Source organism: Uloborus diversus, chromosome 6 (assembly GCF_026930045.1).
Source record: "Uloborus diversus isolate 005 chromosome 6, Udiv.v.3.1, whole genome shotgun sequence".
Taxonomy (NCBI): domain Eukaryota; kingdom Metazoa; phylum Arthropoda; class Arachnida; order Araneae; family Uloboridae; genus Uloborus; species Uloborus diversus.
Window position 1 is genome coordinate 51,364,559 of NC_072736.1, and position 22,521 is coordinate 51,387,079.

At 33.3% G+C, this 22,521-nt stretch overlaps 1 protein-coding gene across 1 annotated transcript in view; it reads right to left on the reverse strand.

Moving 5' to 3' along the window:
• LOC129223952 (mitochondrial sodium/calcium exchanger protein-like) overlaps positions 1-22,521 on the reverse strand; it is a 92,596-nt gene that overhangs the window by 18,604 nt on the left and 51,471 nt on the right. The window contains exons 5-10 of the mRNA XM_054858336.1: positions 18,664-18,716; positions 13,887-13,944; positions 10,605-10,707; positions 10,191-10,358; positions 7,866-7,961; positions 7,204-7,311 (exon numbers count right to left, since the gene is read on the reverse strand). Coding sequence (XP_054714311.1) covers positions 7,204-7,311; positions 7,866-7,961; positions 10,191-10,358; positions 10,605-10,707; positions 13,887-13,944; positions 18,664-18,716 — 586 coding nt within the window. The remainder of the gene's footprint in view (positions 1-7,203; positions 7,312-7,865; positions 7,962-10,190; positions 10,359-10,604; positions 10,708-13,886; positions 13,945-18,663; positions 18,717-22,521) is intronic.

A 22,521-nucleotide genomic window follows, 5' to 3' on the forward strand; every position in this document is an offset into this window, starting at 1 on the left:
CTATGATTTAAAATCTATATACTTTGCTATGCTTTACTTGAAAATTCCATGACACCATTACGTTTTGACCATAGCAGTAAAGATCTTCATTTTTAAATCGCTAAAATAGGCACTCGGGTATCAAGATTAAAAATTATTTTAAAATAAAACCCCTATATTACGAACAGTAAAATGAAGTTTTGAGAGCACTTTAATATTTCCTCAACATTTTTACGTGATTCAATCTGATTTAAAATAACACTGAAAAACAAATTTTAACGATTTTTCTGTTTCTCAATGTATTTTGGGTGTTTCTTATAGATTTCAAGATGCTGAAAAAAAATAAGTTTTCAAAAATTTTCTATCACCCTCCAATTTTAAGAAATTTTATTTATAAGTTTTGGATTAATATGCTAACTTATAGCAGTTCAACGTTTACTATATTTTTCTTTTAGATACATGTGATCCACAGACACATATTTTTACTCATTACAGCGATAGAACATGTAACAACAGAGTAGAAACCGAATTCGCTTCGATAAGTTTCATATATGTGACCTTGAGCAGATGGCGATAGGTACTCCGTATCATTTCGGTTTCACGCAAGATCACGGTAGTTGAGTTTGTCTTTCGGCGCGTGGAAATACTCTGCCATTGATTCCCATAGCTTATTCTTGCATAATGAAAGAATCCGACGAAAATATGAAGATATTGATTCATGAAATTGACTATTCACATCATAATTGGAGCATATGGGCAGTTTTTTAAGTAATTGGCGTTCTCTTTGGCCTGCAATTTGATTATGCAATATACTGCTATTTTCTGTGTGAGTGGAACAGCAGAGCAACACATGAACATTATATACAAAAAGAAGTGGTCAGAGCGCAAAAAATATATTGCAGGTGAAAAAAAAATATGCAAAACGTTCCTATAATCAATTTAAAAAAAAGCATTCCCCACCTTCACACATAAAGTTGGAATTCTTGAAGAATTTCGTTAAATCAATGGATAAAAAGGGTGTGGATTTCAGTATTTGTAAGAACAGTTCCCATCACTCATTTATGCAAAAATTAAGCAGGATATTCTCATTGAACCACATATAAGAAAACTTATGAAGGAGCAAAATTTTGAAGCTAGTTTAAGTGATTTAGGAAAAACAGCATGGATTGATTTGAAAAATGTTGTGAGTCAGTTCTTAGGAAATAATAAAAGTTGTTATTATGAAAAATTAATTAGAGACATGTTAAAAAGTTACAAAAAATTAAGATGTTCAATTTCACTGACATTTGTTCCCCTGAAAGTATGGGAGTTGTGAGCGACGAGCATGGGAAGCGCTTCCACCAGGATATTTCTGCAATTTAAGCGGGATATCATGAGCAAACAAAAAAATTGTTAATCATGTACGGTTTACTACTAATATGCTCGGGATTACTATTGCAATCTCATAGTAATATTATATATCATTTAAGTTTGTGTTAGGGTCAATAATAAAGCATCCTCAGTTAAGGCATTTACAGCTACATAAAGTATGAAATTTAGGGTTATTTTTTACAAATATCATTATGTTTTTCATCGAAAATCTCTTCCATTCTTCTACAACTTTTGCAACAATGAATGTTTTTTGAGTTTTATACCAGATTTAAGCTTTTTACTTGTTTATATACTGGTAAATGGCAAAAATATTGTACATGTATTGAATGAATGTCATTAAATTGAGATTTTAAAGATTTTGGATGTTTCAAAAATCTGTGGATAATGGAACATTTTTACTGTTATATTCTTTTTCAGCACCCCCTAAAATATAAACGTCACCACTTACTTAATGAGGAACAGAGACCTTGTTGACCAATGTAATACGCAAATAAAAATAACCTTTTTATAGAGAGAGAACTGCAAAAAGCGAAAACAAAATTTCAGATTCGTAAAGCAGCAGACAAAGGAGTTATTGAGGAATATGACCCCGTGTATTTTTCATTTTGTAAAAACGTTTCATGTTGTTGTGCAAGTTAGTAAAATAAATTTCATTTTACGCCTATAATCTATCGTTTCCAATTACTGGATGCTAATTTTAGTCATTATTTTTTTAATCTTACTTTTTAAATTTTTAACTCTTAGTCTAAAAAAGTCAACAATTTTTTTTATTGCATTAGTGAAATGCATCTCAATTACGATAAAATCTGTAGAAGTACAATGGCATTTGTTGTAAATATCTTGTAAAAGATTTTTTTTCGGTCCGCAAAAATTTTTATAGTATTTTTCAAATTACCTTCCGAGATTTCTGGTTTTTTATTAAATATGTACTATATTTATCACCACGTAGAGTGAAAAATATCAAAGAAGAAGGATCAGATAATTTAAGTCTCTTCAAGAGCTTATGTATTAGTTCTCAGCAGTCTTTTTTAATGCTGAAATTGCTACATGCTTTGCGGCTAGTTTACTAGCAACAAAATAATACGAGGCGTGTTTTTAAAGTAAGGTCCGTTTTGAAATAAAAAAAGAACGAGTACAGATGGAGCAAAGAATTGTATTGCACAAAAATCTACCACCCTTACGCTACTTTTCCACATTGCTCCCGTGATTTTCCAAGCATTTGTCAAAGCGTGGTACAGGTTTCTGTTCACCTCTTCCTAGAAAGTTTCCGCTTTTGTAATCAACCATGGGGACTCTTACACACTGTTAAAACTACAGGATACATTCGGCACCTTTCAGGGGAGAAACGCTTGTTCACCAGCGGCACCCAATAAGGAGTAGAATCGGCACCTCTAAATAGGGTGAAAAACAGGCACCTTTTAAAAAATAGGCAGCCGGGGTGAAAAAAAAAAAAGGAACCTTCAGAGACAGAAATGACACCCTTGCTGTAGATCAGTTGTGTGTTTTGGACATTTTTCACATTGAACTCCGTACTGGAAATGATTAAGACTTGTAATTACAGCATTTGATCATGTTTCAGAGTTTTCAACATAGTTAAGAAGTGCTCATTGCTTTAATTTACCTGATAGTGCTCTAACTCAGTGTTTCTGGTGTGGGTCTCGTTTGACTCACGGGCCGGTAAAAGCAAATGAAAAACTCTTCGGACAAATGAAATCATAATCGTCTTCTTAAAAATTCATAAAATAAATAATAATAACTAGGGTGCCGTTAAAAACGTGTGAAAAAATTCGGCGTTCTGATGAGTTTTATTTTTTTTTTTTTTACAAAGTAACCTTAAAAGTTAATAAAACAATAAATATCTACCCTTCACTTGGTATCAAAGAGCTGTCACAAATATGTTATAATTTAAAGACGAGTAATTATTTAAATAATGTGAGAAATTATACATTTAATAAAACATGACCGTGTCGAAAATGAAGTATAGAGGTACTTATGAATTATTTACACGAAGAGCCAAAAATATTCTGGGATATTACAGTTACGGAAAAGCAAAATCGCTTCATAAACGTTAGGCAAGAGTAACAAAATAAAATGCACAAGAAGTTTTTCCATAGTTTAAAAAACAAAAGAAACTTTAACGCTATCGAGACATTAACCGCTAACAGGAAATGATTCAAACACTTTAATGAAAAAGGAAAAAAAAAAAAAAAAACAGACGGAGAAAGATTTTTTTTTTTTTTTTTTGCTGTTTACGTTTTCGCATGCTAAGTCTGTTATATCCTACGAAGCACAAGAATCATTTTTGTTCTGGTCCTCACTAGTGGATTATTGATAATTTTAGCTGGTTATTTTGGTGATTAAATGCTGCTTATCGAGTACTCAAGAAAATAATGATAGATATTTTTGGTAGCGTTTTGAATAATGGAAATTTCACGACAGTAACAATAAACTGAACCTAAATGACAGTAACGGTAACTGAAAAGCAGTAAACGCACTTTAAAATACTTTTAACTATGTTTGAAAGCCCTAAAAGCTACAAATGATCAAAAGCTGTACTTACTTGTTATTTCGGATAATTAATCCTAGAAAAGTTGTGTTTTAATCCAATAGTGTACTTCATTCAATGTGAAAGATACATAGATGCAACCACCATTTGTCCGCCATATTGAAGTGGTTGAATGCATGTCTAAGACAAAAGCGCATGCGCGGCAAGTCTTTCTGTGATTGCATGTTCTTTTGGCTCCTCTGTTCTATTTCCTGGCCAGTTTTGCACCTTAGGGTACCATGCTTTCACCTCAGAAGGAATATATTCACTCGTCTGGAACCCCTGGTTATAACAGTGACTGGAACGTTTTTGAACATCCCCTTGTCTGCCCCTACCTCGCTCGCAGCAAACTTTCATTTGTTTTGCATCTGAAGGCTTTCCTAGGTGGTCTGTGACACAACAACAATAATGAGCTCAGAGAACATGTTACCCATGGCTGCGGCATTTTTTCCAAGAATAAGTATACAAAAACCTGTACCACGCTATGACAAATGCTTGAAAAATCACGGGAGCAATGTCGAAAAATAGCGTAAGGGTAATAGATTTTTGTGCAATAAATTTCTTTGCTCTATCTGTACTCGTTCTTTTTTTATTTCAAATCGGACCTTACATTAAAAACGTCTCTCGTAATGGGGTAGTTTCAGAAGTTTTAAAAATATTTTTTCCTGAAAGAGTATGTTTAAAAACATGGGATATGACTATTTTTTAAATAATTTGTTTAAGTTTAATATTTTAAAAAAATACTTAAATCGGCGCGCTTTCCTTGTTTATGCTTGTCTGATGACATCAAAAATGATGAAATGCCATTTAGCGTTGCCATTCACAGACCAAAATATTTAATTCGCATCTTTATTCACATGCATTGGCAACATATGGTTGACAGCAAGCTTAGAGAGCAATTGTAATTCGCTTTTTGATTATCATAACGTGGAACCGTGGCAGAAAGATGCGCAAAAATCATCATTTGTGACGTCATCAAGACCACGCCTTGTTTGAAAAGTCGGACATTTAAAAAAATTAATTAAAAAACAACTGTTGGGGGAAAAAATATTTTCTGGCTCTATGTGATTTTTTTTGCTTGTTCTATTCATTTCAGTGACTAAAAGTAGTACTTTTGACTGAAGGAAACAACCCCATTATATGCCTTTCGCGGAAGAAAACTGAAAGAAGCACTTACTATCACTTTCGTTTAATTCTGTTTTTCCTCGACCGCCGATTGCATAAATGGCATAGGAGAGAACGTCCGTTAAACCTGGTCAAGAGCATTAAAACTTCACTGTAACTAATATTTCTACAGAAAAGACAATTTTTTAGCCGCACTTAGGAAACAGACAGAGCTATTTTTGAAGGATTTTGCGCAGACATGTCAGCCGTAATTCCAAAAAGCACACGACGCAGTTAAGATAAGTTGATCAATAAGCGTTAAGCAGTTACAAAAATTGGCATTTTATGAAGCGTGAGGCATTATTATAGACATAATTAGTTTTTGACACATTGGTTTGAAGCTTTACACATTGAGAAGCATTATTATAAGTAATCGTATTTATTACAAGTACAGATTAACAAATGCTTATGTTGATAACATAAGTGAAATTATTTGTAAATTACAAAAACATGACTTAAGAACTTTCATAAATACCACTTTAAAATGTATTTCATGATGTTGGAGGCAAGATATCATTTTCAAAAGCTGTGGGAATAGTTACGATAACTATTATTTGAAAAAGTTTAGACCTAATTGATAGAATATGTAATTTAGTTGTAATCCAATAACGGACTATCTTCTATACATATATTTGGTTACACAGAAATACAATGAAGAGCCCCTATAGACTGCTGAAAGATCTGACCTTTAAAACTGGACCCAGACGTTTAGGACACATTCAAAACCGTATATTTTATTGATGAATAACCTCCATTACCTGGTTATAATTTTGCAAATAGGATAATTATTTTACTAGCATAATTTAACCGGAGGAGTATAATGATTATTATAAATTGCCGTTTTTAAGCTTAATTATAGAATTTATTCCATTGCAGAAAAATCACACGTATGTTAGTGCAGAACATTATACTAAAAAGCATTAGATACATTAATAATAATATCTTTACTTCTTAAATGTAGATGAAACAAGGAGTTTTACGCGGTATAAAAGAAATAAGTGCTCAAAGGTCTTAATAAATGAAGCACATGGGAGGGGAGGAAAAACACGATTATATAAACACCAAACACATTCTAAGCGGTCGAAAAGCTTGACATTTAAACATAATCTGAAGATTAAACTGAATTACTTAATCCATAATTTTTCAAATACTTATAAACTGAAATTGAATTGTCTTTTGCTTCAACTCAGTTGTGGCCAAATTTAGTATTGTAATTAAAACGATGTCTGCATTTTTTGCTGGACAACGTATTTCTTATTGCAATCTTAATAATCTATTTTCATCTCTTAAATCACAATTTTTTAAAATTATACAGAAGATCAGGAAAGTCCCCCCCCCCCCCAAAAAAAAGTAATTTTAATGAATCATCGGATGCATAAAATATTTATTTTATCTTAAAACATAATTAGTCACTTTCGTTAAATATGCATTAACATGTAGTAGATAGCTAATTATACACTTAATACATAATTTTATTAGGCTAAAATAGTCTTATAAAAATTAAAACACAAGATGCCACCAGCAACAATGGAGGACACCAGCCCATATTTGCCGAACAGCATCAATTAAAAGATATTTTTTGGTAAAAGAAAAGAATTAAAAAAAAAAAAAAATCCACTTTTTTCGATTGGTATCAAAATTTTAAATGTGCAAGAATGTTTTTAGTTCCAATTTTGCAAAATAGGGTTCGATGTCTTTTAAAAATATATCCGATTATTGCAGTCTCAGGGCCCTTGTGGCTCTGTGGTAGAAGCTTCGCTTCATATGCCGGAGGTCGTGGCTTCTATTCTCACCAGTGCCCTGGGTGTTGTAACCTCTCTGTAATCTGTAAATCTCAGTAAATGAATAAAAAAGTCCAACCTCTCCAGGCAATGGCTACAATCTTTCTTCCGTGTTTTTTAACTACGGATACGACAACAACAGCAATTGCAGTTTCATGAAGATGAAATTAATCCTTGAGGAATTCTGATTCTTTTAATCCCTTGCTTAAACCATAATTTTTTAGCCATTCTCGAGAAGATTACATGCAAACATTAAAACATAAGTGATGCCACTTCTGGTGGCAGAGAAAACAATTAGCAGTCATTGATTGCTCAACACACAATTAAACATTTCAAAATTTTTGATGAAATAAAAAGAATTACTTCTTAAAACAACACCAGCAGCTTCCGGATCATCTTCAATGCCGGTTGGCTTGAAGGCTACTGAAGGCGACCTCTTTGCTTCCGGTTCCGGACTTTCTATCTCTATTTCTAGGGTGGGAAAACATCATAAATTAGCTTGATGATACCTCCCTTATTAGCAACTTCATCTGAAAGTTCAATGGAAAAAAAGCATACGCGACTATCATACAATGCAATTTAATATCTAAACCACCCAAGGTTTTTTTTAACCAAAAATATAAATATATATATATATATATATATATATATATATATATATATATATATATATATATATATATTATAATAATAATAATTCTCTCAATTACTGATTAAATTGAAATAATTATGTATTTTGCTCTCATAACGATTATTTAATTTTCCGACAAATTCCTTTTGCACTCTGACTAACAAATCCTCTTTCTCTGTGTAGCGTATGGCATCATGCAGTTTGACGCTAACCGTTTAGAAGAGAAGAGGACATCAATCGCAATGTTAAACATGGGGGGGGGGGACAGGGCATTTGAGTCATTGCTGGTGCAAAAATAAACTAAAACTGCGTTTTATGATGATTATTTAATCTCTTGGGTTTTGAATACCACACTTCTATGTAATGTTTAAATACAAGCATCTCTTTAACTTACCTGGTATTTTTGGTTTGTTCTTAAGCTGATAACGATTGTAGATGATGCGACTGATAATGACGACCAAAATGTAAAGTATGTAAAGAGCGATGAAAGCTGAAATGACAATGAGAAACTAATACATAAATAAGCAACTTTTAGTATTTGTTTTATAAAGAATTATAAGTTTTCGCCTCAGTACTTAGTATCGCTAAATAAGCAAAGAAAATAAAGTGTAATTTCTTATTTTTTAATCACAATAATATTTTTATGGAAGTATAAAAATTTCATAACTAAATATAACATAAATTTTTAAGGTAAAAACTGCCATAACGTATTGCTTAGAAACTTCAGTGATACAAATTCCAAATAATGCTTGCTTTGAAGATTCTAAGTTTTTTTTGTCTTAAACATATAAAAAAATGAGAATGCTGATAAGTAAAAATAAATAGACTAACTTTTCGACAAATGTAGAGAGAACTTTGAGGTGTCATAGAGATTGTCAAGGAAAATAATATTTCTACAACAGCCGATTTCTATAGCCTATATGAATAGTGCTTGCTCATTACCACTAGCAATTAGCAGAACATTCATGTTCGTTTTCATATACGGTACTGTGAGTAGAGGCTATGTATCTACTTCCTTCATCCCATTAGGGAATTAAAAAAGGTTATTCTACTGAGTTCATTTGGATTTTACCCTGGTTTTCTTGACTTGTTTGGATTACATTGGATAAATTTGCTGTTTATAATAAAAGCAATCAAAATATCTCAACTAGCAGTTGCTTTGCAAATATGTTGCTCTGAAAATGTTTACATGCTTAATTTCATAGTTAAAGTTTCCACCGTCTCCTGACAGTCATTTTTATATACCCTTTTTAATCGTGAATTTTTGATTTACCGAAGATAGGTTGTTCCCAATCGGAATCCTACTGTAGGTATAAAGAAAGTCGTATTCGCTCATTTAACGAGCCTCATTTCATTAGTTTCACCAAAGTACAATGAAATAAATCGGCAGGCCATGTTGGGAAAATGGAGGAACACAGCGATACTAAAAACGTCTTGGCGCACAGAGGAAAGGCAAGTCAAAAACGAGAAACCAGTTTCATTTGCAACTGAACAGACTGGCAAGCGTTCGAGTGCTTAGCACATGTACGCAAACTACTTTTGCTGAACACTGGAGATCAGTGGTTGCAGTTGCATCCTGAGTAGGCTAGACTTTTGCCGTCTAATTCAAGATATGGGCGTTCAATAGCGGCCAGTGACTGCTGCTATGGATTGTGTATCTAGTTATAGTAGATCTATGGACCAATCATAAGATGCGTTTCTGGCCTAGAAAAAGACCTTCTAGTTTTGAGAACCGAGCGCTAAGGAACACCAGAGGGGAAAAAAGTTTACCTGAAAAGGATCCCTGGGTTGTCTAGCTACTTAATGACCTAATCTAAACCAGTTTTGGTTTTCCACCGCAGAAACTGGATTTTGCCCTGCCAGTGGCAGAAACTGGTTATAACTGGTAAAAACCGGCAGAAACTGGCAAAAACTGACAAGTTTCTTTAATAACTCAAGCAATTACTAAATTATATTTGTTCAAATAAACTGTAAAATGTAACTCCATAATAAAGATAAAATCCAGTTATTATCCTTGGTTTAGTTCAGTTAAGAGAACTGTATAATTGCAGATGCTTGTAATATTTTGATTAATCTAACAAAGAACGAGAATTTTATGGGCACTTAGGAAAAAAATTGACATATATATTTGAACAGACAGATGTGCTAACTTATACACTTCATCTAAAGTGAGATTGAAATTATCATGTAATCAAGAAGAAAGTGACAGAATTTTACTTGTGAATATTAACCTACTACAGTTACTACATTGCGGACCAGTTCAAAAAAATATACAATAGAGGAAAGTTTCACAAATCTTACTTGTTCCTTGATGGCATCGCCTGCTATTTCTGTTGCGAGAATATTCTAAACATTTTCATTTGCACACATTAAATTAAGAAACCATTTAAATTTTCGATCCATCTTTTCTTAGAGTCAACTGCAGAGTGCAAACAACGTAATATTTCATTTTGAATGGTTTCGTGATTAAATTGCGCTTTGGTTAACATTTCATTATTTTTCCCATGAAAATTTTCTATTGTTTATCAATGATTACTTTTAGATCATTTTGTCATTTTTTGCCAGTTTCTTCCACAAATGTGGCAGAAAGGGGTTTTTGTCATGCCGCTTTTAACCGTTTTCTACCAGTGGTTTTAACCACCTCGGCAGAGACTTGCCAACCCTGATCTAAACAGCCACAGCGTTGAAAAAAATCAATTGTATTAAACCAGTATCTTACCTATAGAATGCCACAGTGAGACTTCTTCATAATAGAAGCGTAGGAAAGCCCAAAATGCGGCACACACGTAAAATATAATGTCCCTCAGGAACGGCCTCTCCATAATTTTGAAAGGTTTGGCCACGATGATGGATCCAGCCACCACCGATGTCACGAATATGCCGGCACCTAGAAACAAGTTCAGTCATAATTCAATTTTTTCTAAATAAATACTATGCAAGACCTTCTGCTCAATTACTCTTAACCTTTTAAATATTTATAACCTTCAACCTTTTAAAATAAATATATAAGTTCTAAAACTACTTTCTTAAAAAACGCCATTAAGCTAATGCCTCAAACAGTTCAAATAAGCGAAAATACGATCAAAATACGAAATAAATATGTGTCTTCTCTCACGAAAAAAATGAAACTTACCGAACAATGTTCCTATGACCAACTCCGGCCGCTCTTGTTCTATTCCGGCCACAGAGGAAAATATGTCTGGAGCTCCATTGCCAAAAGCTAAAAAGGTGACCCCCTGAAGATATGTTAAGGATTCATAAAATAATGTAAGGTAAAATTTTTGATGTCTTAATATAAAGGGTGTTTTTTTAGATGTAGAGAACTTTAGGTTCAAATAAAACACAGCTAAATGTTGTTAATTGCCATGAATATTCGAAAGATGGTTCTTTGCCATTTTAATTTAAATATGATTTCTTGCATTTGGTCACCTCGGCTGGCTCGGAGAAAATCCAATTGGAAAGTCCTATTTTCTCACTTTTTGCAGCAATAGAGGCCGTATGTCAATAATAAGCTGGCGAATGTTCTCTTACAAGGCGTCAATCGTCTCTAGCTTATCGGTGCAGACCAGAGACTCCACATAGCCCCACAAAAAGTAGTCCAGCGGTGTTAAATCGCATGATCTTGCAGGCCAATTCACGGGTTCATTACGCGAAATTATTCGTTAACCGAACGTTTCTTTCAATAAATTAATTGTGACACGCGCTGTGTGGCATGTTGCACCGCCTTGTTGTCTATTCATGATGAAATGGGAAACCGAACTGAACACAAAATAAGCGACAGCTATCAAAATGGCACAAAAATCAAACAGTGTTGCCAACTTAAAGTTCTATACCTCTAAAAAAAACACCCTTTACTTTAAGAAGCATTTTTACCACAGTCGATTGAAATTCATTTTTCTAACGGGACATACTAAAATCTTATATCTTATATGTGTAAGATTTTTTTTTTTTTTTTGGAATTTTAGGGGTTTTTTATGTTGTAAAAGCTTCTTGCTGTGACACAAATCCCGAAATACATATTAAAAAGAAAATTCTGTTTTTTTTTTCTTTTTTTGGCTGAAAAATAACATAAAGCGATAAAGCAATGTTTATATGCAACGAACGGGCAAACTAACTTCTGACACTTGTTTCATGAAAGTTGGAGGCAGGGGAGGGAGGTTGGACAACGCGAAACATGCTGAAATTCCGTTTCGCAGCCAATCGCATTCCCTTTCTCACTTTCAGATTTTACCCAAAGTATAGATATTTACAACATGCTGCAAAAAATTTCAACAGATAAGGTTGGAATTATTCTACTGTGCCAAGGAGTGACTAGAGCTTATAGCATCGTAAACCGGTGGATCTCGGGTTCAATGCTCAAAGTTCGTAAGGAAATACTATGTATATGCGGGGTGTCTGCCCGTTGAACCTGAATACCAAACTAAAATATCCTTCCGCTTCAGTCTAAAGCCTGAGTTGTGGAAGTGAAAATGACTGGTGGCTCCATCCCTGCATGGTTGAGCCAGTTTTCCCCGCTGTTCAATTAGAAGTTTAACTTCTATGAAATTCAGAAAATAATTAAAGACGAAGTACTTGATGCATACATGCACAATGCCTGAATTTCGTATTCAGCGCAGGGAGTAATAACATGAATAACATAATAAGTAAAAAAGAAACTGATCTATATGCACGTATACTATACAAACACTAAAAGCATATTTCTATACTATCGGTACTTCCTTCCTCTTCAGTCTAAAGCCTGAGTTGTAGAAGTGAAACTAGCTGGTGGCTCCATCTCTGCATGGTTGAGCCAGTTTTCTCCGTTGTTCGATCAGAGATCTTGACCTAATTACCTCTCTCTTTCCTTTAACAGTATTATCTATTTGCACAACAACAACTGCTCTCTCTTAAGGTTCTAAGAACCTGTATACTTGTTAAACTGTAGTCTCGAGAAATATATTCATACCTATTTAAACGATATGTGTCAATAGTGAGATAGAGAAATAATCAAATTTAAAAAAAATGAATTTACTGTGTAATTTTTACTTACAGAAGGGATGCGTTTTAAGACAAATCGCTAGATTTGTTTTAAGATAAATGATGAAACTTTTACAGCCTTACCCATCAACTGAATCGAACAGAAGTCAGACACCCTAATCAAGTAATGAAGTCTTCTTATTGGTCGAAAGTTGCTTCTATCGGCTAGCCAAGATTTGAATCGGGACGGTGAAGATGGCCGTTAGCCGACTCGTAGTAAAAGATCGACATTTTACGAGCCATATCATACTTGTTTATGAAAAAAAGCGAGATAAAACTTGGTATATGAAACAAATTCCACGCGTTAAAACATTAATGTTGTACGTTCATTTAGAATAAATAAACAAGGTATCAAAAAATAAGACGAAGCACTTGATTCATACATGCACAATGCCTGAATTTCGTATTCAGCACAGGGAGTAACAACATGCATAACATAATAAGTAAAAAAAGGAACTGATCTATATGCACGTATACTACACAAACACTAAAAGTACATTTTTATACTAATGGTACCCGCACGGCTTTACCCGTAGTAGAAAATTAAAAGGTCATTTGATTCACCTGTAGGTATATTTACAAATAAGGGACGATGAATTTCTAGCCAATATGCTATATTCATTTGCACGTCCATGTTATGGTAATTTGCTCGTCCATGTTATGGTAATTTGCTCGTCCATGTTAAGGTAATTTGGTCGTTCATGTTATAGTAATTTGCTCGTCCATGCTGTGGTAATTCGCTCGGTGCCGAGGAATTAAATTCAACAATGGTGGCAAAAACAAAATCATAGAAAAAGAACAAAATCGAGTTTCCGAAAAATCGTTTCGAGGTGCTACGAACTAATTTTGTACCAAATTTCATTAAAATAGGCCGAACGGTCTAGGTGCAATGCGCTTAACAGACATCCAGACACGCAGACTTTCAGCTTTATTATTAGTAACTAGCGGTACCCGTACGGCTTTGCCCGTAGTGGAAAATTAAAAGGTCATTTGATTCGCCTGCATATTTACAAATAATGGATGTTGAATTTCTCGCCAATTTGCTATGTTCATTTGCTCTCCCATGTTATGGTAATTTGCTGGTACACGTTATAAAAATTTACTCGACCATGTTATGATAATTTACTCATCCACGTTATGATAACTTGCTCGATAAGATGCTCCTAAAATTGGAATAGAAAAAGAATAAAGTCGAATTTAAAAAATAATCGCTTTGAGGTGCTCCCTCCTGAAAATCGGCTAAACGGTTTAAGCGCTATGTGCATAACAGACATACAGAAATCCAGAGACATAGATATCCACAGACACAGACTTTCAGCTTTATTATTAGTAAAGATAAAGAAGTTTAATAAATCTACCCTAGAAATATTATTGAATAAAAATTTATAAAAAAGGATACAGCAATGTTTTGAGATAGCCTCAAAGTTTTCGTTATCACAACTAAAGAAGGACACAGGCTGAAAAAAATAATGATTAGGTTTAGTCCATAAATCAAACTACTATTGAATTTAAAATATTTAATTTATCAAGTACTGAAGATCAATATCTTCACTCAAATTTGGCTAAAAACAACACATTTGAGAGAAAACTAATGTTAACAGAATTCTCAGCACATGATTAAACCACAGTAGAATTCCACAATGGAAAACGGTTGCTATAAAAAGTGGTGTATGCAGTAAAATCTCATTACAACGAATACCTATGCGAATTAAATATTCGTTTCATTGAAATAAATATTTATTCCCGTTCTAATTGCCATTACTTGGCTTGAATTTCATGACAATGGAATTTTCGTTACAATGAACAAAACTTCAGTTCCCTTGCAGTCCGCTATAATGTTACTTTACTGCATTTCAATTTAAAATGACGGTAAGTCGTAACTCCGTTATTATGCAGTTTTTTTTTTTTTTTTTTTTTTGAGCAATCCGATTTTCTTATTATCCTCACTTGACCGCTGCAATCCGTATTGCTTATTATCCTCACTTGACCGCTATTCGCAACTCCAGTGATTAATAATACTAAAGAAAAAGGTAAAACATTCCATTCCACTTGTTTTCTTTGGGGTAAATTACAGACTTTAGACAGTTTGTGGTGTTATGTAATTTTAGAAGAATGGAAAAGAAAGCTTCCCATAAACACGATGAAAAATTAGTGTCATTCACTAAGCGTCAAAGCATGTTATAAGTTACGGCGTGCGTTTGTTTTACCTTTTCATCCGCCATTAGCCAGTGGCTGCAGCGCCCCCTATAGTTTATTGGAGTTGCGAATCGAAGTTTCGGTTCCTTTTTGAAGGTTCCCACGTAATGATCATATCTAATAATATATAAGGCGACACCTCATCCATATTTGTAATGTATTTTAATTGTTAAATATATTTATTTATTTCATTTTACACAAACTGCCGAATGGCAACACCTCATTGTTGAAAAGTAAAAGACGCACGTGATCGTGTTCGATAGATTTTTAATTTAATTGAGGAACTACTTCTTGAGGTGTAACAACGTGATGTGTGATGTTAATAAATTTTGATTGATTTTTATAATACAGTTGAGTCAAATTTATAAACGGAATCAGGGAGTTGGTTTGTACCTTCCCGACTTCTTCCTTACCTTAGGTTGATTTATACCTTATAGTTAGTCATGCCTCCACGAAAACTAACCGATGAAGAACGTGCTATCGCAATTGGGATTGCGAAAACATTTTTTGAATGCAACTTGCCAGTATTCAAATGAAAAGGGCCCAAAAGACCCATCGCCAGACGCAAATGTTTTTTTTTTTAATTAAAGAACGATTTTCTTAACGATTTTTCTAAAACGCCATTTTAACAGAAAACAAATAATTTTAAAGAAATCAAATGTTATCATAATTTATATTGTGTAAATAAATTTTAGATCTTTAAAGGAAACCAATAATTTAAAGTGCAAAGCTAATTGCTTGAACATAAAAATGGCGCAAGAGAAAGATTAACTATATTTATTTCAGAAAACCTTCCACCAAATAAATACCTTAATAGATATCATACAGAGTTAGTCGTCACATGTTTTGTTATACCTTTATCGTAACAACTGACATTTGATCCCTTGTTCCAGATTTTTCTTTCGCTTGTGATATTTCCAGAATGAGGCATGACGCGTGGTTTTGAGGTGTCATACGAATATAGATGACTTCCGAGTTGAAAAACAAACAGATGCGTACATTTCTGTTATTTGTTGATGTTTATTTATTAAGTACTAAAAGAATCATTTAAGCTTAAATTTCAGTTTTTTTTTTTTTTGTTATTATTCCTTAATATGTTAAGTTATTTAATATTTTTTAATTTTTAGATCGATAAGGAATTACACTCATTATTAGGAACTAAATGAATCATAGTATTTTGCAGTGAATTCAATGCGCAATTGCTCCAAAATGTCCAACATACTATTTGACCACGGACTGTATGGAATTGGCAAACATCCAGTTAAGGCGACTCCATCTGAATGAGGGGAAAAATAAAAATTTTATGCGCGTATTCCGCTCATTTGAATGAGACTCTGCTTAATTGAGAGGCTAACATACATCTGCAAAATCTGACATCCCTGAAAACAAATAGATGATTCCATTTCCGCGTGCTAACCGGATGTTTACCTTTCCATACAATCCGTGGTTAGACAGTAACCAACATTTTTGAGAAAACACCAACCCTCTTCTGCCCATGGTGGCTTTGCGATCACATCAAATTTCACCGTTAGATTTTACTATAAAATGTTAATTCTTTGTTACCGGTGTGGCTTACATACTGTAAAACAATTGGATTATTGATCCTGACCAGGGATGCGGAGTCGGAAGAAAAATGGCCGACTCGACTCCGACTCCTGGATTTTGAAACATCCGACTCCAACTCCAACTCCGGCTTTTTAATTTTTTTATTTATTATTTTTTTCAAATCCCCCCTTCCCTCATCGGAAAGAGGGAAAATCCCTAAACAGAGATTGAAATATTAATTCCTTTTTATGAAATTTTCGAGCTGTATTTTATTGTGAACCAAAGTTGCATTCAACGCTGGAACATCAATTTGAAAATCTAATTATTCAGTAATTGTGATTTCTAAAGTAAGATTACTTAAAAGTCCCGTCTTTAAAAAAATTGAAAAAGATTAATTTGCTCTCCTTTAATGTTTAACAAATAGACGTTGATCAAATCCTGTGCTTTCATTTTTTAAAGCTGTAACTTGCGAGAAAAAAAAGGTTTTGCTAAGTGAAAAACTTTTCTTGAGAGGGGGCGCCCCCCCCTCCCGGGTAACACCCACCTGGTGGGTGACACCTCAACTTGATTTCAGAGTTAATAAAAATTGAAATATGTACTTTAATTCTGAAAAATTTCCCCCATAATAAATCTTAAATTTCATCTTTAAAATGTCAACGAAAATATTGCACTGTATTTCGGGGAGAGTTCGGGTACATGTACGTCTGGAACAAATTTTACACAAAAATCGGCGGTACGCAGCTTTGTACGAATAGCTTTTACTATACCTACATCTGTTGGCTGAATTTTTAATTTTAATTTTATTGGCAGCTTTAGAATGACCTTAATATGAAGATTTTATGATTAACTACAATCATTGAGTGTTGTAAACAATAAATCATGTACTGATTTTATTTTGTACTGTTTAATGATAACTAAGCTTTCGTAAATAAAGTCTTTAGATGAAAAAAAGTTTATATTTTATCGTATCTTTTGGAACTTCGCTTTCGTACTAACACTTATTAGAATTTACCAATCACTCTCAGAAGTTTCCTGACTTGCTCTAGCGATACATACATTTATTTTACTATTTTTTAACTGAGATCGAGGTAAAAAATACATTATTATTTTATTTGAAAATGATTACTTAAAAAATGTTTGGCAACGAAACTGTTTGCTGCCAGTTAAATAAAGTAAAAAAATAAGCAAACTAGGAGACGGCGTAGGTAGCTGTTACAGAAAATTCGATAAACAATCAAGTCAGCTAGTTGCCACAATGACAGTTATTTTCTTATTAGTAGGCTTTTATAAATGTAACTAAATCAATTGGTAGTCAGTTTTTCAAAACAATGCAAGGAGAGTAAATGAAAATTAAAGAAAAAAAGGAACCTGGAGTCGGAGTCGGCGTGTTTTCGAACTACTTCGACTCCTTTAAGCCAAAATCAGTCCGACTCCGACTCTACAGCCCTGATCCTGACACAAGTTAATATTTCAGTCAGAGTTACAAACCTATTTTGAAAATTTAAAAACAAACATCTATCTATATCTAAGACTATCCGATCTTTCAACAAAATGAGAATTTCTGAATTCTGGAGAAGGAATGACGAGGTGTATTAATACTTATATGATAAAAAAAAAAACAAATGACTCTATTCGAATAGCATGATACAAAACAATAACAAAATAGGACTCAAAACATAAAACACGGTAAATTCGGAACTTTCTTCTACACTTTCGGAAGAGACCTATTGACAACTTTTTTAAAGAGTTAGTTAAAAAAACGCATAAACACGCAAATGACAAAAAAAATTCAAAATGGATTTTTACTGTTCATCAATATTATGAAAGTTGAGACTGTTTTCACATGCGAGACTGAAGTTTTCACATGCATGGATTTGAAAACGTTTAGGCATTTATGCTGGGCAGTGCTTGTATCCCACACGAAAAAGAAGAGTGACTAATTAGGAGAAGAACTTTTTGGATATAGCAAATATTTATTTTGGCATGAAATATTTTTTTCAAAAAAGCTTTTTGAGTGAATTTTTAAAATTATTTCATGTTCAATATTTATGTCCCTGCCTTCTCACCCGACACATACTAGCTGATACTTCATGCACATTTGTATACTTAAAAAAGTTCAGATCAACGGCATATGAGGGACAAAGTGTGTCACGAGCTGTTTTCCTTATAGATTTTATACTTGATATTATTCATTATATGTTTTTGAATCAATAGCATGGTTGTTCGCCATGTTTATTTCATATATCATATTATCCATTATACTTTTTCGATTTTGAGGTTTTAATGTAGAATTTGGTTATCTTTAAATCATATACGTACAGAAATTTCCTTGAGCAAAGTAACTTATTTCGTTTTTTCAGCACAACTCGTAACTTGATAATTTTCATATAAATACATCAAAAAAAAAAAAAAAAGTACACTACGCATTTACTTACAAGTCATCTGCAGTGACTCCTAATCCCACGAAAAGAATGAGAATCCATATGATCTGCAAAACAAATTGAATAAATTAGATATTTATTTGAATTATGTAAAATCAATACTTAAGCAGATAATAAAATACATTTACGATTTTTTTTAATGACGTAAGATATTTTATATTTCCTAAATTATTTTAATCACATTTGTAGCATTAGCGTATGCAACCCATTTTGGATACTTTATTGACTTTTTTTCATCATGAGATATAAGAGCCAAGTCCTTTGACCTGACAAAGCCTTGGTAGTCATGTTAATCGTGAAGTGAAGAAAATATCTGCCTCTGTACTCGCGATTATCTTTTCTTTACTAAATATAAAGCTGAAAGTCTCTCTGTCCGGATTTCTATGTGTCTGTCAGGATCTCTCTGTGTCTGTCAGTGTCTCTGTGACGCGCATAGCGTCTAGACCGGTCGGCCGGTCGGCCGATTTTCATGAAATTTGGCAGAATTAGTTTGTAGCATGAAGGTGTGCACCTTGAAGCGATTTTTCGAAAATTCGATTTTGTTCTTTTTCCATTCCAATTTTAAGAACATTTTCCAGAGCAAAATTATCATAAGATGGACGAGTAAATTACCAAGTTATCATAACGTGGAACCGTAACATGGGCAAGCCAATTGGCGAGAAATTCGCCATACATTATTTGTAAATGTACAATCGAACCAAAAGACCTTTTAATTTTCTACTACGGACAAAGTCATACGGGTGCCACTAGTTATGAAATGTAATTTGATACGAGTTTTAACTTAATTTAATTGATACCATTTTACTTCATGATAGTAAATTTTTCTTTAAATGCTTTAAAACTTTACTTACATGAAATCTGTCTCACCCATAACATTAAAACTTCACTTATTAAAATTTATGACTGATTTATAATACTTATCTTGCAGTTTACTAATACTATCCTTAAACGAAACAAGTGACCTTCAACGCTTCAATCACATATGTCTTTGTTATGTATCTTTGTTATGTAAGCAAAAAATATGTTGGAAATAAACAGTACGATTTTACATCATAGCAGGGTAAATGCTACAACATTCATTCTACAGCTTTTAAGCTGGTGTTATAGTATGAATCAGTATTGTTGGCACTCGGCAAGCTACAAAAATCAACTATTTTGTGTACATACTGCCTGCAAAATTATAAAACAGCAAAGATGCTTCACAAAGAAAACTGATTTCGGCAATGCTTTATTTTACCAACCCTGTTTTATTTTGTTTACAATCGGTTTATAAGTACAGTGCTGGCCGAATTATTAGACTAAAGAATTTTTTTGTTTTTTGTAAACTAATTGTACTAAAGTACTTTTTATTTTACTGTTAAAGTACGGTACATACTGTACACTGATTATTACGTTATTTCAGCGTAATTTAATGTCTGCAGGTGGTAGCACTGGCTGCTTTGTTTATGTTCTTTGTTTATTTACCTACCAGGAACATAAACTCAATCAGCTTAAACATTTCACTAGTTCTCTTTATTAGTGTGCTCTGTTATATTTACAGTTAGTTTTAGGTAATTAGTGAGTATGTGTATGTGATTATATATAATAGTGAGTATAAACAATTTTTTACCTCCTTTTTTAAAAAGTGTTAAGAAATGGTGTAAACCTTGTGAAAAGTATGCCAAAAAGACATAAAATGCTCATAAAGAACAAGGGAATTCATACTAAATATTAGATAATTATTTCATTGTTCGTTAATGTGTCTACAGTTATGTAATCAATAAAGAATTTGCTTTTAAAACAGTCTTAGTCTAATAATCTGGCCAGCAATGTAGATTTGTTCAAAACGAAATGCCAACAATCTGTAGTTGGAGTATGTCTCATGCAACCAAGTCAAAGCAGATTTGGTTTTGTAGAAAAAAAAGTATTACATATAACCGATAAGATTAATAAAATCCTGTCTTCATCATATGACAAGTACCGCAAACCGGATTAGTTTCTCATGTACGCGGTGAGTTTTTAAATGTTAGTTGGTATCATTTCCAAAGTTTGGCAACAAACGTCAGCATTAAAGCTTACGTTCAATGCTGTTTTCCTTAAACAAATTAACATTTTAAAAGTGATCAATTTTACCCAGTATGTAGCAAAGTCACGCCTGTTGATGATATTCTATGATTTACGATTCATTACGAAGCAAAGTGATGTAGTGCCAAAATTAAAATTCGGAGATAACTAGTTCCAATATCTCCTTTACTTTTAGGCATGAGATAGTACTAGTAGCATTGGTAAGGGCTGCTATACAGCATGATTTAGAAAAAAATTTAATGAAAGCCTACTTAGGACCGGAACTCAAAACCCGTTTTACTCAAAACTTGAAAATAACCACTTACATCCCTTTGCATTTCACTGCCTCATATTAAAAGTCTTTAAAAAATACATTAGATATACATATCCGGTTCTTAACATTCAAAGATTTTTTGCAATCATAAATAATGGTGATCAATAACACTCATGTTTAGCTGATTACTCCAAATTCAAGAGATCAACTCTCTTAACAAGAGGTCGAACAATCGATTAGGAAAGACACCTACTTCAACTCAGGAAGATAAAGTGTCGTTAAAGAGAACAAAGGCTTTTCTTTGTATCATAATGATAAAACCAGTAGCATTCTGAAAGCGGGTTGAAAGTAATTCGGATGCAGAGATAAATGGAAGACTTTTTTAAAAAATTTTTTGAATCTAATACTGCTACATTATTAAAGGGCAAAGGTAAAAAAATTTTAATTTCAATTGAATATTTATATTTTAAGTAAAATAATGGGTTAGATAAACGGTAAAAATCAGATTGTTGTCAGAAAAGTTGATAAGAGATTAGATAAGACGTTATAGCTTAAGTAAACGATGTTTTAACCAGGATTTAAAGCTTCTTCTTCCGGAGTATATCTTTAAAACGTTTTAAACGTGATAATGATTTAGCTGAATAGTCTAAAGCAGGTGTGGCCTGGTCCTTCACCAAAGCGCCCCCACCAGAAAAGGGGGGAAAAGTTTTTTTTTAATAATTTGCTAAAGAAAAAAAAACACCTCCTCCAGGAGCCGCCAAAATTTTGCAATGACTTTACAAATGGCGAAGCTTGTGACAAATATACTAACCGAGAAACAGGAACTATGATCCGGAGTTCAAAGTGGTTTCTTAGTCTCCTTTCTGTCTCGACCTGGCTCCCTGAGTTTTTTTTTTTTTTTTTTTTTTGCTTGCTCGCTTGAATAAAGAGCTCAAAAGAAAACATTAGGAGTCTGTAGTGAACGTTCAAGCCCACCCATGTTAAAGTTTCTTAATGACATCCCCACCAAAGACTTATAAGGGTGCCTTCCAGGTATGGAAGTGGAGACTACGTAACTTTTTTTACGTAGAACTTTCATATTTTGAAGAGTTTTGTTACCTTTGATCAATAAATTAGTTTTTCTTTTCTTTCCTATCGTGCTCACTATTTTAATAATGCACCAAATAATGTCGCATCGTAATGTCGCAAATTAACCGGTCCCAAATTAAATATTACCGTGACGGCTTTAAAACATGCCGCAAAAGTGTCACAATGTGACAACTATGAAACAAGAGCCTTCTGTCACTCTGTGACTGTGACTATTATGACACATAGTGTAAACTCCCTGCAACTTTGCCGTGACATGTTGTGCTGTCTAGAACTTCGTGTCACAACCAACTATTTCACCTCCGCGCTTCCACGAACAGCGACATCTATAACCCATAATAATACCTTCAATCATCGTATTCTGTGCCAACGGCATTAACGTTAAAGTAATAATTGCAGGCATGACTTGGGGAAGTTTACTGAAATTTACTGAACAAAATACTATCTTG